Source organism: Salvelinus alpinus, chromosome 6 (genome assembly GCF_045679555.1).
Source record: "Salvelinus alpinus chromosome 6, SLU_Salpinus.1, whole genome shotgun sequence".
Lineage (NCBI taxonomy): Eukaryota > Metazoa > Chordata > Actinopteri > Salmoniformes > Salmonidae > Salvelinus > Salvelinus alpinus.
Window position 1 is genome coordinate 20,765,059 of NC_092091.1, and position 18,248 is coordinate 20,783,306.

Consider the following 18,248-nt stretch of genomic DNA (forward strand, 5'->3'; position numbering starts at 1 on the left):
ACTCACTATGGTGCGGTCTATCGTATGAAGGTAGTAGGAAACTGGCTTTCCCGTCCAGGACACTGAACCCCTCAACGGAGACAACTCTACGACTCTCATTATTGTGCCAATGTCTGAAAAGGAGAAACAAAGAGCAGAAAGGCAATCTATTTAGTTCATGAAAACACACTAGAATCTTTGAGATCCATAAGAATGATATGCACATGATGAAAACCTACCACTCAAGTTTCGACTGTTGATTCTAAAATTTAGAGGTGCAAAAGGTTTTGAGGATACAATTTTCCCACCTAAAAGAGAAAAAACATGATCTTCCCATGAAGGCACTTCAAAAGGCTATTTGAGAATGACAGCTTAAAACTAAACAATACAAACACTCATCTATAATGAGTCCCAGATTGATCTGTGTATGTGGCTGCAATAAATAATCAATGGCAGCATAGATCATGCTTTCATGTCTAGCTTTGAAAACACAAGGGGTATGTGGAGGAGAGGTCAAATGACTGAGGGTTCAGAGGTCAAGTGTGTGGTATTGACACAGCTGACATTAGCTACCTGCATGTTACCCTCTCTCTTGTTATCACTAATGAAAGCAGTTGAATCAATAACCTATTGAAATGATCCAAGGTTCTTAATTCGCTGTAACAATATGGCAGGGTGGGCTTGACACAGGGTAACAAAAGGGCCATTTACTACATACCTTCCTTCATGTTAGCAAAGCGCTCCTTCAGCTGGTGATCAACCTCTGGACCAAAAGCAAAGTTGTTCACAAAAATAACACTACTAGACAAACGGGGAAGAGAAGAGAAGGGAGAAGAGGAGAAAACGATTTAGAGTTAAAGCTGTGCAGACGTTTCCCTTGTGTTCAGACGTGTGTAAATACACAGTGACGTCTCAGTGGGAGTGGAAGCCTCCAGATTATATAGAGGTACTGTACCTTGTGTTGGCTATCCTTTCCTTCCACACCTCAGACAGGAAATCACCCCTCTCCAGCTTGAAAATAAACAGGAAAATAAGTTGCACGTCTGCAATCCGAAACCATGTGTATTTCCGAATGACACTTCTGTCAGATCAACTCAGAATCTTACCGAGTAGTCCCCATGTTTCTTCCCATACCACTTCATCCACCTCTTAAATTCTTTGTCCATGGACTGAAAGAAAAAGCACACAGATTACTTATGATAACCATCTGGAATAGATTACAAAAACCATCAAGCTTGTTGTGGGATGTTAGGAACTTACCTCCGCATAAGTGGCTGGAATGTCTGCCTTCTCCACACCAAAGTAGTGTTTACAGTTTGTTGCTGCAGCAACCTGCAGCACCACTTGTCCCACTCCTGCAATTACAGATGATTAAGATGGCAAATAATGCACCGGGCTGCGAGTCACATTAAGACTGATTATCTCATTAGGAACTAAACATTGAGGTAAACACTGACCGCTGCCGAGGTCTACGAAGGTGTCGTCCTCCATCATTTCCATCTCGTTGATGATCTGGGCCACCAGGTCAAAGGAAGTCTCACCGTACACCTCGGGGGAGAATGGCTCATAGTTGTTGAGCTTCTCTGGGTCCGTGACCGAGTGGTTGTACACCTGCTGCAGGATATGCCTGAGCAGCCCGTTGGACGGTCGCTTGTTCAGCTTCAGGGGCGGGGTGGTGCCTTTCCACTGTGACACACAGGACAGGGAGTTCAGTATGACTATATTACATAGCTAGGTTATAAACATGTCGCTGTGCACAAGGGGGCTAGGTTTTCCCTACGGTGACAAACGGCAACAAGAAAAATCATTAAATGTAAAATTTCAGCGTTTTAACATAACGTGTTCAGAAATAAGCTTTCGACTAAACTGTGGACATTCCAACTCACCAGCTGGTGGATGCTGTCGATGGCTCTGTTGTATTTGTCACAAAGTCTTTGCATACTCTCAAAACTGTAACACAGAAAAAGAAATAACATGGGTGGGGATGACATCTATCAACATCTTATGACAAGACACAGACAAGGAAGCTAGCAGCCCATGACTTGTATTTTTGTGCTGATGTTAGTTTGGCCAGGACCGTGGATACAAGAATGCTAATTGCATATCAGTTTGCCTCCACTCTACGAGACTCATCTCTTGGGCTGCTGCCACACCAAACCAAAATATTCCTAAATGAGCATCCATGTCATTAGCGTCTGCATTACCCCCCTGGGAAGAACATTTACATGTAAAGAAAGTGGAGTGCAAGTCCATTCTGTTCATACTCTGGATGTTACTATGGTATTGGACTGTGACTACGGGTGCTCTGGTAGACTGTGCTTAAGATCAGCATCACAGTCCTTGTTCTTCATAGTCTGACGCTCAGCTCACCTCTTGGTGTCGTAGTCGATGAGGACATAGTTCTCCATGGCCAGCTTAAGGTCTGGGATCTCCTCACACACCCAACTGAGAACAATGATCAATACAGGGTTTAGTTTACAAAGACCTAGCCTAACTCAGTCAAGAAGTGCAGTCAGTCAAGAAGTGCAGTCACTCACTGCACCATGCTTTTGAGATAGAAAGGTGGTAGTTACTTACCGAATGGTCTCAATGATTTCATGAGCAGCATCATGGTGTTTATCCTGGAGATAAAGTAAACAAAAAGGGGAGAAAAGATAGTGGGTTTGTATAGACCCTTTTCCAGTACATGACACACTGACGTCACACACGACTCTTGACTGCAGATGGCTTTCTTACTGCTGCCATTGAACATAGCCTAGATTTACGTTTTTATTACTTCCAAACAATTACTTTTTTGGTTCTCATACGCTTAACAATGATATGATTCTTGCTTGAACAGTTGCTAAGATCATATTTGTTGACTGCCTTCATGACCTGTGACCGCCGGTGTGGCGGTAATACAGTCACCACAACAGCCCTAGTCAGAATCCAAATAGGAGACAAAGAATGTACACAGATGTGCTAACAGCTACCAACACGAGTTCAGACAACTGGCTCATATAAGGCCAGCAGCACTCAATGACTTAATAATCCACACAGTGCAAACCACAGTAGTTAGTGTGACTCATTCACTATGACTGCCAGCATAACAATTCAAGAGACCACTGAGTGTATCACTTATCAAGCTGACATTCTCTAAAATGGCTGTGGTCTGGGAGAATGAGTGCATTTAAAGCTCAGTAACTTAGTTAGCTGGGTTGTCAGGCCACTGCTGTACCTACTGCCATTGCAGCATGGGAGGAACTGCAGTATTTCAGTCAGTCTGGTTGCCAGCAGCCTAAGATAACCCAGGGACCTACTTTCTGCTCCCTGCTGCAACGAGGGACCTCCTGGGAGGGCCTCAGCGGGAAGGAAGAAGGGAAGGTGGTAGAAAGCCAGGCCTAGCTACACTCAGCTGGACTGGCTCTGGCACAACAGCAGGCTACAGTTACAGGGCTCTGCTTTTCCTGCCCAATACCTCCACGCTTACAATAACATCAGGTCTGAGATTACAGGACCAGAGAGCATGTCATGAAATAAAATATATTTAGCCACAAGGGAAGCAAAGCATTTCACAAAACGGGCAAACGCTGCTATGAATAGCCTAGTAATAAAATAACCAATGAATACAGTGCCTTCAGAAAGTATTCACACCCCTTGACTTATTCCACATTTTGTCTTACAGACAGAATTAAATGGAGATTTGACGCCACTGGCCTACACCCCATAATGTCAAGGTTGAATTATGTTGTTGCTTGGTTTTTGCTCTGACATGCACTGTCAACTGTGGGACCTTATATAGACAGGTGTGCCTTTCCAAATCTTGTTTAGTCAATTGAATTTACCACAGGTGGACTCCAAATCAAGTTGTAGAAACATCAAGGATGATCAATGGAAACAGAATTTTTATATTTAACTAGGCAAGTCAGTTCAGAACAAATTCTTACTTACAATGACGGCCTAGGAACAGTGGGTTAACTGCCTTGTTCAGGGACAGAATGACAGATGTTTACCTTGTCAGCTTGGGGATTCGATCTAGCAACCTTTTGTCTACTGGCCCAACACTAACCACAAGGCTACCTGCCACCCCAACGCACCGGAGCTCAATTTCAAGTCTCATAGCATACTAACGTAAATACGGTAGTTTATTTAATTCATACATTTGCAAAAAAATCAAAAAACCTGTTTTCGCATTATCATTATGGGGTATTGTGTGTAGATTGGAGGGGAAAAAATATGAATCCATTTTAGAAAAAGGCTGTAACGTAACAAAACATGGAAAAAGTCAAGGGTTTATGATAATATATTTTGATACATTGAATGTTAATATTGTGAACCCATGTTACATTTACCACCTATTTCAGGAAGTGAGGTCACTGGGTACTGCCCCGATATCCAGTGCCTTCGGAAAGTATTCAGACCCCTTGTCTTTCTCCACATTGTGTTACAGCCTTATTCTAAAATTGTCATCTCTACACACCAAAAAAAAGGTTTAGAAATGCTGCTAATTTATTAAAAATACAACTGAAATATCACATTTACTTGAGTATTCAGACCCTTTACTAAGTACTTTGAAGCATCTTTGGCAGCGATTACAGCATCGATTTTTCTAGGGTAAGACGCTACAAGCTTGGCACACCTATATTTGGGGAGTTTCTCCCATTCTTGTCTGCAGATCCTCTCAAGCCATGTCAGGTGAGATGGGGAGCGTTGCTGCACAGCTGTTTTCAGGTCTCTCCAGAGACGTTAGAACAGGTTCAAGTTGAGGCTCTAGCTGGGCCACTCAAGAACATTCAGAGACTTGCCCCGAAGCCACTCCTACGTTGTCTTGGCTGTGTGCTTAGGGTCATTGTCCTGTTGGAAGGTGAACCTTCTCCCCCAGTCGGAGGTCCTGAGCGCTCTGGAGCAGGATTTCAATCAAGGATTGCTATACACTTTGCTGCGTTCAGCTTTCTCGATCCGGACTCGTCTCCCAGTCGCTGAAAAACATCCCCACAGCATGATGCTGCCACCACCATACTACACCATAGAGATGGTGCCAGGTTTCCCCCAGACGTGACGCTTGACATTCAGGCCAAAAAGTTCAATCTTGGTTTCATCACACCAGAGAATCTTGTTTCTCATGGTTTGAGTCTTTAGATGCCTTTTGTCAAACGCCAAGAGGGCTGTCATGTGCCTTTTACTGAAGAGTGGCTTCCGTCTGGCTTGTCTACCATAAAGGCCTGATTTGGTGGAGTGCTGCAGAGATGGTTGTCCTTCTGGAAGGTTCTCCCATCTCGACAGAGAACTCTGGAGCTCTGTCAGAGTGACCATCAGGTTCTTGGTCACCTCCCTGACCAAGGCCCTTCTTCCCCAATTGCCCAGTTTGGCTGGGCAGCCAGCTCTAGGAAGAGTCTTGGTGGTTCCAAACTTCTTCCATTTAAGAATGACGGAGGCCATTGTGTTCTTGGGGACCTTCAATGCTGCAGAAAAGCCTCGACACAATCCTGTCTAAGCTCTACGGACAATTTCTTCAACCTCATAGCTTGGGTTTTTGCTCTGACATGCATAGTCAGCTATGGGACCTTATATAGACAGGTGTGCCTTTCCAAATCATGTCCAATCAATTGAATTTAAAACAGGTGGACTCCAAATCAAGTTGTAGGAACATCAAGGATGACCACTTGAGCTCAATTTAGAGTCAAAGGGTCTGAATGCTTGTGTAAATAAGGTATCCGTTTTTTTTTAATAAATACATTGCAAACATTTCTAAAAACCTGTTTTGGCTTTGTCATTCTGGGGTATTGGGTGTAGATTGATGAGGATGTTTGATGTATTCAATCCATTTTAGAGTAAGGCTGTAACAACAAAATGTGGAAAAATTCAAGGGGTCTGAATACTTTAAGGCACTGTATAGGACCTTCCACCTGCCTGGGATATGGATGCCCCATGAAGACCTACGGGTCGAAATGTTATAAATAAAAGCACCTGGGAGCATGAGCAACGTTTTCCTCTCTGTTTTCCATTAGTTTGCCTACAACTCCAGCACCTGGATGTGCGCATGTTCTTCAGCTTTTGTACAATAGTGTTTAACACAGGAGTTGCTTAACAAGAAGACAGTGAATGTTCCTGAGTGGCTGAGTTACAGTTGACTTAAATCTACTTCAAAATCTATGGCAAGACCTGAAAATGGCTCATCTAGCAATGATCAACAACCAATTTGACAGAGCATGAAGAATAAAACCTTTTTTTTGAAAGGCAAATGCTGCACAATCCAGGTGTGGAAAGCACTTAGTGACTTACCCAGAAATACTCACAGCTGTAACCATTGCCAAAGGTGCTTCTACAAAAGTAATGACTCAGGGGTGTGAATACTTAAAGAAATCTCATTTACACATTTCAATACTTCTAGAAACGTGTTTCCACTTTGTCATTATGGGGTATTTTATGTATGGATCCTGAGTGGCGCAGCGGTCTAAGGCACTGCATCGCAGTGCTAGAGGCGTCACTACAGACCCGGGTTCCGGCAGTAATTGAGAGTCCCATAGGACAGTACACAATTGGCCCATCGTCGTCCGGGTTAGGGGAGGGTTTGGCCGGGGTAGGCCGTCATTGTAAATACAAATTTCTTAACTGACTTGACTAATAAAAAATAAAAAAATAAGCTGGATGAGAAATCTATTAAATCTATTTTGAATTCAGGCTGTAACAACAAAATGTGAAGTCAGTCAAGGGGTATGAATATTTTGAAGGCACAAAAATTAGAATAGAGGTCGACCGATTAATCGGATTGGCCGATTAATTAGGGCCGATTAAGTTTTCATAACAATCGGAAATCTGTATTTTTGGACACTGATTTGGCCGATTTTTATTTAACTAGGCAAGTCAGTTAAGAACACATTCTTATTTTCAATGACGGCCTAGGAACGGTGGGTTAACTGCCTTGTTCAGGGGCAGAACGACAGATTTTTATCTTGTCAGCTCGGGGATTCAATATTGCAACCTTACAGTTAACTAGTCCAATGCTCTAACCACCTGCTTTACATGGCACTCCACGGGGAGCCTGCCTGTTACACGAATGCAGTAAGAAGCCAAGGTAAGTTGCTAGCTAGCATTAAACTTATCTTATAAAAAACATCAAGTGATTATGATTGATTAACTACACATGGTTGATGATATTACTAGTTTATCTAGCGTGTCCTGCATTGCATATAATCAATGCGGTGCACATTCGCAATCAATTCACTAGTATATATTTTTTAACCTGCATATTTAGTTAATATCGCCTGCTAACATGAATTTATTTTAACTAGGGAAATGGTGTCACTTCTCTTGCAACAGAGTCAGGGTATATGCAGCAGTTTGGGCCGCCTGGCTCGTTGCGAACTGTGTGAAGACTATTTCTTCCTAACAAAGACAGCCAACTTCGCCAAATGGGGGATGATTTAACAAAAGCGCATTTGTGAAAAAAGCACAATCGTTGCACGACTGTACCTAACCATAAACATCAAAGCCTTTCTTAAAATCAATACACAGAAGTATACATTTTTAAACCTGCATATTTAGCTAAAAGAAATCCAGGTTAGCAGGCAATATTAACCAGGTGAAATTGTCTCACTTCTCTTGCGTTCATTGCACACAGAGTCATGGTATATGCAACAGTTTGTGCCGCCTGGCTCGTTGCGAACTAATTTGCCAGAATTTTACGTAATTATGACATAACATTGAAGGTTGTCCAATGTAACAGGAATATTTAGACTTATGGATGCCACCCGTTAGATAAATGATGGAACGGTTCCGTATTTCACTGAAAGAATAAATGTTTTGTTTTCAAGATGATAGTTTCCGGATTCGCCCATATTAATGACCTACGGCTCGTATTTCTGTGTGTTATAATTAAGTCTATGATTTGATAGAGCAGTCTGACTGAGCGATGGTAAGCACCAGCAGGCTCGTAAGCATTCATTCAAACAGCACTTTCGTGCGTTTGCCAGCAGCTATTGCGCTGTTTATGACTTCAAGCCTATCATCTCCCGAGATTAGGCTGGTGTAACCGATGTGAAATGGCTAACTAGTTAGCGGGGTGCGCACTAATAGCGTTTCAAACGTCACTCGCTATGAGACTTGGAGTTGTTGTTCCCCTTGCTCTGCATGGGTAACCATGCTTCGAGGGTGGCTGTTGTCGATGTGTTCCTGGTTCGAGCCCAGGTAGGGGCGAGGAAAGGTACGGAAGCTATACTGTTACATTGGCAATACTAAAGTGCCTATAAGAACATCCAATAGTCATAGGTATATGAAATACAAATCGTATAGAGAGAAATAGTCCTATAATAACTACAACCTAAAACGTCTTACCTGGGAATATTGAAGACTCGTGTTAAAAGGAACCACCAGCTTTCATATGTTCTCATGTTCTGAGCAAGGAACTTAAACGTTAGCTTTCTTACATGACACATATTGCACTTTTACTTTCTCCTCCAACACTTTGTTTTTGCATTATTTAAACCAAATTGAACATGTTTGATTATTTATTTGAGGCTAAATTGATGTTGATGTATAATATTAAATTAAAATAAGTGTTCATTCAGTATTGTTGTAATTGTCATAATTACAAATAAATAGGCAGATTAATCGATATCGGCCTTTTTTGGTCCTCCAATAATCGGTATCGGCGTTGAAAAATCCTAAATCGGTCAACCTCTAAATTAGAGGGCTCCAATGAGTTTACTGTGCTACAATTTTGTGAAGGGTTAATGTGCTGGTCCCAGACAGACAGCGGTTGCACATACAAATCAGCCTCTTCACAGTGTGTGTGTGTGGAGGCGGCGAGAGAGGGGAGTTCCTGCCGCTCACACACAGACAGCACGCAGCAACACCAGCGCTGCTTCTAAAAATAAACGCTGGCTTAGAGAAAGAATGCGTGTGACGCCTGAGAGGCACTAACAACCAATCATCCTCTCTTCCCCTCCTAGCCCCCTGTTGTGGGCACGACGAAGGAACTGACTCAACCACTCACTACCTTCCCCGCCTTTTCATTCTCTCGTTACCTCACCATGACGCACTGCCGAGGAAAAATACCGGTCCACTACGCATTACTCACGACCAATGAACAAGTAACTAACCAGGTGCAGCAGCGATATTACCACAGAGAAAAACTGATTCATCAACCCATCCATCAGTCTAGTTCTTAGGCAGAACTGCCTTAATATGCCTGATCTTCCCTGATAACACCACAGGTCACATGTTGGCCCAAGGAGTGCTTCTTAATTCATTGATATATAGCTTGTTAGTTTCACTTTAACACAGGTAGAAATACTGGAAGAAGAAACACAACTGACAACACAAAATAGGCAAGATGACATCGATTCAAATGCAGTCATGTGCGAAAGCATTCTGGCTTAGTTAGAGCCAAGAAAATAATTGAACTAAGGGCTCCGCAGCACAAGAGCTGTTCCTCATATGGACGCAGTTACATATTTAAATCCGCAGATGGTGACAGTGAGAGAATGAGCGTTTAAGCATGTGATTGGTAGCAGCTTCAGCGTAGGAAGGCAGCATATATTACTATCATGTGGTGCAGTGAACAGAACAGAACAGTGCACGTTCCTTCTCTGTGGGGGGAGTGGAGCAATTTGGTCAGAAATACTGGAATATGTATGATGTACAGCATCTTTTGGCTGGGCAGGAGCACAGTGCCTAAAGCACGTGTCAAACTCATTCCACGGAGGGCCGAGTATCTGTGGGTTTCCGCTCCTCCCTTGGACTTGATGAATTAAAAAGTCACTGATTAGTATGAAACTCCCCTTGCCTGGTTGTCTAGGTCTTCATTGAAAGAAAATCAAAAACCAGCAGACACTAGGTCATCTATGGAATGAGTGACACCCCTGGCCTGAAGCATTATTACTGAGAAAGATGAACTAACCAAATACAACCCAATGAATACCAAAATATTGCACCATTATACATTAATATGCTCAGGAGTTAGTCACATAGTCAAAATAAACCGCCCCAATGAAACATCCACAGGCTTGTGATGTGTAGACTGCAGAGCCAGGCAGAATCTGCAGCTAATCAAGTGCTTTGTAATGCTGGTCTTATCTTCTGCCCCTCCCAGTCCCAGTGGTGCATATTGAGAAGTCTAGGAGGCCCTTATTTTTAAAAACATGGCTAGAACACCACACAGATAAAGACTGGAATCCAGTTAGTCTGAAACTGTGCGGAAATTACAATTAGAAGCATTTTAAATCTGCCTTTAGAAAATGCAGAAAGATACTTTTGGTCATGTAGTGTATGTGGACACCTGCTCATCGAACATCTCATTCCAAAATCCTGGGCATTAATATGGAGTTGGTCCCCCTTTAGCTATATATAAAACAGTCTCCACTCTTCTGGGAAGGCTTTCTGCTAGATGTTGGAACATTGCTGCGGGGACTTGCTTCCATTTAGCCACAAGAGCATTAGTGAGGTCGGGCACTGATGTTGGGCAGTTAGGCCTGGCTCGCAGTTGGCGTTCCAATTAATCCCAAAGGTGTTCGATGGGGTTGAGGTCATGGCTCTGTGCAGGTCAGTCAAGTTCTTCCACACTGACCTCAACAAACCATTTCTTTATGGACCTAACTTTGTGCACAGGGGCATTGTCTTGCTGGAAACAGGAGGGCCTTCCCCAAACTATTGCAACAAAGTTGGAAGCACAGAATTGTCTAGAATGTCAGTGTTTGCTTTAACCATGAAAAAACAGCCCCAGATCATTATTCCTCCTCCAACTAAGTGGTGTTATTGTGAAATGGAAACGTCTAGGCATAACAGCTCAGCCGCGAAGTGGTAGGCCACACAAGCTCACAGAATAGGAAGGGCGTGAAAAATCGTCCTCTGGAATTAATCACGCTTCACCATCTTGCAGTCCAACGGACCAATCTGGGTTTGGCAGATTCCAGGAAAACGCTACCTGCCCGAATGCATAGTGCCAACTGTAAAGTTTGGTGGAGGAGGAATAATGGTCTGGGGCGTTTTTTCATGGTTCGGGCTAGGCCCCTTCGTTCCAGTGAAGGCAAATCTTAACGCTACAGCAAACAATGACATTCTAGATAATTCTGTGCCGCCAACATTTGTGGCAACAGTTGGGGAAGGCCCTTTGTTTTAGCATGACAATTCCCCTGTGCACAAAGCAAGGTCCATACAGAAATTGTCAATATCAAGCAGAAGAACCTGACTGGCCTGCAGAGCCCTGACCTCAACACCTTTGGGATGAATTGGAAAGCTGACTACGAGCCATGACTAATTGTCCAACATCAGTGCGCGCACTCACTAATACACGTGGCTGAATGGAAGCAAGTCCCCGCAGCAATGTTCAAACATCTCGTGGAAATTCTTCCCAGAAAAGTGGAGGCTGTTGTAGCAGCAAAGGGGGGACCAAATCCATATTAATGCCCATGATTTTGGAATGAGATGTTCGACGAGCAGTTGGTTTTCAACAGCGGAGATTTGTAATAACCATGCTGTCTGTCTCTCTGTTATCTGCAACATTGTTATAATATTGAAATTTGATCTCCATCTGTCCTATGGTAAACGCGTTGGGAGTTAGGATGAAACAGACAGGCTGGCAGCTTCTCAGCCAGGCAAAATCATGAATAAGCTAGCATAATATTTTATGGATATATACACAGAAATGTCAATAGAAAACACACAAAATTCAGCAAGTATGCTGACATTCCAGCTTCAGTTTGAAGTGATTGTGTTAGTTGGCTCTCTTCTGAAGAGTGGCCTGGAGAGAGAGCACATGTTCTATGCCAGGCGAAATTGCACATCATTAGCTCATGCATTGTTATGGATGTATTGAAGGTTGCACAATGTAACAGCAATATTTAGACTTAGGGATGCCACCCGTTAGATAAAATATGGAACGGTTCCGTATTTCACTGAAATAATAAATGTTTTGTTTTCGAAATGATAGTTTCCGGATTCTACCATTTTAATGTCCTACGGCTCGTATTTGTGTGTTATAATTAAGTCTTTGATTTGATAGAGCAGTCTGACTGAGCGATGGTAGGCACCAGCAGGTTCGTAAGCATTCATTCAAACAGCACTTTCGTGCGTTTGCCAGCAGCTATTGCGCTGTTTATGACTTCAAGCCTATCATCTCCCGAGATTAGGCTGGTGTAACCGATGTGAAATGGCTAACTAGTTAGCGGGGTGCGCACTAATAGCGTTTCAAACGTCACTCGCTCTGAAACTTGGAGTAGTTGTTCCCCTTGCTCTGCATGGGTAACGCTGCTTCGAGGGTGGCTGTTGTCGATGTGTTCCTGGTTTGAGCCCAGGTAGGGGTGAGGAGAGGTACGGACAACACTTTGTTTTTGCATTATTTAAACCAAATTGAACATGTTTCATTATTTATTTGAGGCTAAATTGATTTTATTGATGTATTATATTAACTTAAAATAAATGTTCATTCAGTATTGTTGTAATTGTCATTATTACAATTTTTATTTTAATCGGCCAATTAATCGGTATGTTTTTTTTTTGGTCCTCCAATAATTGGTATCGGCGTTGAAAAATCATAATCGGTCGCCCTCTAGTAGCAACCCTATATTTGTCAGGACTGTATCTTGTGGAAGGATGAAACAGTATTAATTAATTTTTCAAAATAAAGTTTATGAAAATATAGCAATCATTATTTGAATATGTTGGTAACCCATTGTATAAAAGTGATAATGCCCTCGAAGCAGTCTCATGCCAATATATCCTCCAAACACCAGTTTCTCAGGCATTATCACTTAAATAATACCCTTCAAGTCAATTAGAAACGAGTATTCAACAATGCCATGGTATAACACCCAAGCAGTTGTTGTGAGGCAGCACCATCACCAAACCATTACGTATTTATTGATTGTGTTATTATTTTTCTACTATTCTCTCTGCTTTGTTGGGAAGGGCCTGTAAGCAAGCATTTCCCTGTTAGTCTACAACGGTTTATGAAGCATGTGACATAAAATATTGATTTGTTTGCGTTGCATTTTTCTGAGGATGCCAGTCATGCAACAGTCCGGTTATCAGTCTCTGGTGTAATGGGAGCGAAGTCAGCCAAGGCCAACTGTGGAGGATTGCGTCACCAGCAGCACTGCTTAGTTCCTGAACTCTGACGTTAAGGGGTATTACCCAGTGTGACACAGAACACTAGACGCGCCACAGACAACACTCCGGCGTTCTGAGAAATACACTTTCAGGTAGTCCCCCCCAGCACCGTCTTACCGCAATTTACTATAAATGAGTAAAACAGCTGAAACACACTTGAAGCCACCAGAGAAAACACAATTATTTCATCTGCTTCCATTTCCGTTCCCCTTTGTACAATCTGGCAAACTATAGCATGAACTTCAGCTAAATAAATATGTTCAAAGCATGCTGCACACACTCAAGGTGCAAACACAATCAACTCTGCCTTAACACATTAGGGCCTAACTAGGCAAATATATTTTTTACATATAGCCTATCTAGTAAGATCCACATAGGTTAAAATACTACAGCATCATAGTATGTGCATGCAACAACAAAAAAGCAATCTACGGAAGATCGAGAAGCTTGGTCAATGTCATAACACACAGCAATGATTCACTGTTTTTAATCTACACATGACGTGCATGCAAAAGTAAAAACTTTTTTTTTTTTTTTCGTGGAATTCAGTAGGCCTTTGCCCACAGTCAACCCACACTACTGGTTTATTCAGTGGCACTTGCTTCGAACAACCAAAACGTAGCCTAGTCCTCCACAGATTTTTCAAGGTATACAGGCTATCTTCTGGATGCCAAAATAGTTGTAATTAGGCTTCTGTCTAACACCCTTTCGGTTGGCTGTTAGCAGTCTCCTCAACACTAACTAAAACATGTTTTGAATAACCTACATACAGCAAAACAGTATTGGATGTTCACATTTATGGTTGAAACTAGGTTTCAAATTCAAGTCTGTCAGCTAATCCACTGAATTTGTGGAACTGGTTTTTAGAAGTGGGATGGATAACTGGTCAAACCATGTGAGACACATGTGAGTCATATGGGATGGTTACTTCCCAGAAGCCCTATTTATTTGATTTCTTGGACCTAGTGGAAAAGCAACTTATATTTCCATATAAGGGACTAGAGTTGTGGGGAATTGTGTAGTGTTCCTGCTATGTTAACGCAAAATATACCTTCAGATTGTACCCTATTGGCATGAGTGCAGGATTGCATCATGAGTGCAGGATTTTAGGTATAATTCCAGCTGGCAGCTATACCCTAGATTCAGTCAGACTGGAGTATGCAAATATCTTTCTGTGCAATAACAGTAACAGTAGATATCAACAAGGCAGTGAGCACCAGACAGAGAGCCATTTGAAGTCCAGCTACTGTAGTAATAATGTTTCAGCAAAATATTTTGCAAAACATTGTACAATATTTGATATATTGTTTAAGTTCTGGAAAAAGTCCTCGCATGCATCAGTCGAATTACACGTATTGCAAATGACCGTGGTGTTAAAACATCGCTCTCTGACTCACTTCAAAATGATGGCATGGTAGCTAGTTACATTAAATCATGGATAGGTGCATAAAATAACAAGTTAGCGAGCTAGCGTTCTAAATTAGCTAAATAAATGCTTAACGTTACTCAGAACTATAATGCGAGTCAAAGAAAGCCGTTTAGAACGCTAGCTAGCCGAGTTTTACCAAATATATTTATAACTAACCCTTTCTGTGGTTGAACCTTAGCTAGGTACTGTAACTAACTAGTTAACTTACTGCCCCAACAGAAACCAAATGGTGGAGAGCCTCTTCTAGACTTGTTAAAGAGTTACCGGGACCAATAACTAGCTAATATACTGTAGTTAGCTAGCCAAGTGTGCAGCGCTTCTCGTGTGTAATTTGTGTCATGCTCCATCTAACGATGTGTGTACTTTAATCCGTTAGTTATCTAGTTACTAGTGAGGTGTTCCGCACAGTCAGTAGCCATATTGCTGGCTATACACTCCACTGAGAATCGGTGGATATAACGTTAATGATACCCACTTCGAACAGCTTCTGGCTAGCCCTGTGGTGGACCGTCTGTCTGGCCTGTATGTATGTAACCTTAGCTAACACATAAGCTAGTAGCTATACACATAGCTAGCTAACAACAGCTAGGTAGGTACATTAAGAGATTAATAGCTACATCTAATCCTCACTTGGTTGGCCAAGTTATAGCTGGCAACTTGGTTGGTTTAATTAAATACTCACGTATACTGGTAATGGCCACGAGTAGCCAGCAGCTTCTGCTCCAACTGGCGACTTCAGCTTGAGTTCTAGCTTTTCTCCCATTCTACACTTTCTCCGGCGTTTGCTAACGTTAGCTAGTTTAGCGAGCTACTACAATTATCATTTTGTCAGAAAAATCCTTATCACAACAGATAAAATTATATCTCGATGAGTGGTATGTGGTACACGCGCCCTGTAGTCCGGTGTTCAAATATTTGTTTGATTTTAATCAATTTGTTAAAAAATTACTTCATGCCGAGCGGCTCCTACACCTCGGCAGTACAGCCGCCATCTTGCCCGGCGTGAAAATCGGTCACTACCAAAGGGACAGAAACGCCAGGGAGGGGGGACCTGTTTTAATGTCTATGTGGGGGGGCGGCAGTCGGAGCATGGGAAGTATCAACGTTTACCGGGGCTGTACAACCGGATTGTTACTTTTCAAAAGACGAGTATGACGAAAACAACCAACCATTCTCCTCTGTATAAAACAGTTTGAATTAGAATTTCCCGGGAACAATAACGGACAACTGGCGGGAGATACCATTTTACTCGATTACTCACTGCATGTGATGACAGTGAACAATAAAAACAATGTTTTGGATGGAGCAGACCGAGGTCGTTTGCTTTCCTCAATTTACTTAAAGTGTGTCAAGTGTGTTTATCAAGGAACCAATGGCTGTATATAATATGAATGGACAAAGCCATTGATCACGTGACACCATTCATTCCTATGTTTAGACTCAATAGCGCATTGATGCCAAATTAAGTCGATTAAAATGAGTTGTCTAGAAGGTTTTGTCAAAATTGACTTTTCGTAGCAGGTTTAGGATGATTTATGCAGCAGGTTATGATAATTAACGTAGCAGGTTAGGATTATCTAAAATACCCCCACAAAAAAAATATATAGCTTTTGTCAAAGTGTATATATATATATATATATATATATATATATATATACACACACACTTTGACAAAAGCTGTATCCCAGCTAGACATGACCCTAAAAATGGTTTCTCATGGAGACAAAGGTTATTTACATTTACATTTAAGTCATTTAGCAGACGCTCTTATCCAGAGCGACTTACAAATTGGTGCATTCACCTTATGATATCCAGTGGAACAACCACTTTACAATAGTGCATCTAACTCTTTTAAGGGGGGGGGGGGGGTTAGAAGGATTACTTTATCCTATCCTAGGTATTCCTTAAAGAGGTGGGGTTTCAGGTGTCTCCGGAAGGTGGTGATTGACTCCGCTGACCTGGCGTCGTGAGGGAGTTTGTTCCACCATTGGGGTGCCAGAGCAGCGAACAGTTTTGACTGGGCTGAGCGGGAACTGTACTTCCTCAGAGGTAGGGAGGCGAGCAGGCCAGAGGTGGATGAACGCAGTGCCCTTGTTTGGGTGTAGGGCCTGATCAGAGCCTGAAGGTACGGAGGTGCCGTTCCCCTCACAGCTCCGTAGGCAAGCACCATGGTCTTGTAGCGGATGCGAGCTTCAACTGGAAGCCAGTGGAGAGAGCGGAGGAGCGGGGTGACGTGAGAGAACTTGGGAAAGTTGAACACCAGACGGGCTGCGGCGTTCTGGATGAGTTGTAGGGGTTTAATGGCACAGGCAGGGAGCCCAGCCAACAGCGAGTTGCAGTAATCCAGACGGGAGATGACAAGTGCCTGGATTAGGACCTGCGCCGCTTCCTGCGTGAGGCAGGGTCGTACTCTGCGAATGTTGTAGAGCATGAACCTACAGGAACGGGTCACCGCCTTGATGTTAGTTGAGAACGACAGCGTGTTGTCCAGGATCACGCCAAGGTTCTTAGCACTCTGGGAGGAGGACACAATGGAGTTGTCAACCGTGATGGCGAGATCATGGAACGGGCAGTCCTTCCCCGGGAGGAAGAGCAGCTCCGTCTTGCCGAGGTTCAGCTTGAGGTGGTGATCCGTCATCCACACTGATATGTCTGCCAGACATGCAGAGATGCGATTCACCACCTGGTTATCAGAGGGGGGAAAGGAGAAGATTAATTGTGTGTCGTCTGCATAGCAATGATAGGAGAGACCATGTGAGGATATGACAGAGCCAAGTGACTTGGTGTATAGCGAGAATAGGAGAGGGCCTAGAACAGAGCCCTGGGGGACACCAGTGGTGAGAGCACGTGGTGCGGAGACAGATTCTCGCCACGCCACCTGGTAGGAGCGACTTGTCAGGTAGGACGCAATCCAAGCGTGGGCCGCGCCGGAGATGCCCAGCTCGGAGAGGGTGGAGAGGAGGATCTGATGGTTCACAGTATCAAAGGCAGCCGATAGGTCTAGAAGGATGAGAGCAGAGGAGAGAGAGTTAGCTTTAGCAGTGCGGAGCGCCTCCGTGACACAGAGAAGAGCAGTCTCAGTTGAATGACTAGTCTTGAAACCTGACTGATTTGGATCAAGAAGGTCATTCTGAGAGAGATAGCAGGAGAGCTGGCCAAGGACGGCACGTTCAAGAGTTTTGGAGAGAAAAGAAAGAAGGGATACTGGTCTGTAGTTGTTGACATCGGAGGGATCGAGTGTAGGTTTTTTCAGAAGGGGTGCAACTCTCGCTCTCTTGAAGACGGAAGGGACGTAGCCAGCGGTCAAGGATGAGTTGATGAGCGAGGTGAGGTAAGGGAGAAGGTCTCCGGAAATGGTCTGGAGAAGAGAGGAGGGGATAGGGTCAAGCGGGCAGGTTGTTGGGCGGCCGGCCGTCACAAGACGCGAGATTTCATCTGGAGAGAGAGGGGAGAAAGAGGTCAAAGCACAGGGTAGGGCAGTGTGAGCAGAACCAGCGGTGTCGTTTGACTTAGCAAACGAGGATCGGATGTCGTCGACCTTTTCAAAATGTTATGTCCCCTGCTCAAACATTGCATACATCAACCAATGGCTGCATGCCACGTCATCGACTAACATAATACTGTAACATATGAGAGATGGCATAAAAATAAAATAATAATAAAAAATTAAATATGAGAGATGGCATGTGTCAGCAATGAGTGTGCAGAGGAACGCACCCATAACATGCACCGTTTGAGCTACTCCAGGAAGTGA

General features: G+C 43.2%; 1 protein-coding gene across 3 annotated transcripts in view; it reads right to left on the minus strand.

Moving 5' to 3' along the window:
• The window catches only part of LOC139578327 (histone-lysine N-methyltransferase, H3 lysine-79 specific-like), a 30,549-nt gene extending 15,026 nt beyond the window's left edge, over positions 1 to 15,523 (minus strand). The window contains exons 1-11 of one of the 3 annotated variants that reach the window (XM_071405762.1): positions 15,177 to 15,523; positions 2,557 to 2,600; positions 2,350 to 2,424; positions 1,866 to 1,929; positions 1,437 to 1,665; positions 1,240 to 1,334; positions 1,086 to 1,148; positions 935 to 990; positions 698 to 777; positions 219 to 287; positions 7 to 113 (exon numbers count right to left, since the gene is read on the minus strand). In XM_071405762.1, the coding sequence (XP_071261863.1) occupies positions 7 to 113; positions 219 to 287; positions 698 to 777; positions 935 to 990; positions 1,086 to 1,148; positions 1,240 to 1,334; positions 1,437 to 1,665; positions 1,866 to 1,929; positions 2,350 to 2,424; positions 2,557 to 2,600; positions 15,177 to 15,257 (963 nt within the window). In that variant the 5' untranslated portion in view covers positions 15,258 to 15,523. Of the gene's footprint in view, positions 1 to 6; positions 114 to 218; positions 288 to 697; positions 781 to 934; positions 991 to 1,085; positions 1,149 to 1,239; positions 1,335 to 1,436; positions 1,666 to 1,865; positions 1,930 to 2,349; positions 2,425 to 2,556; positions 2,601 to 15,176 lie in introns of those variants that run through there. The other 2 variants (XM_071405761.1, XM_071405764.1) reach the window with 2 other exon arrangements.
• Positions 15,524 to 18,248: the final 2,725 nt, after the last annotated feature.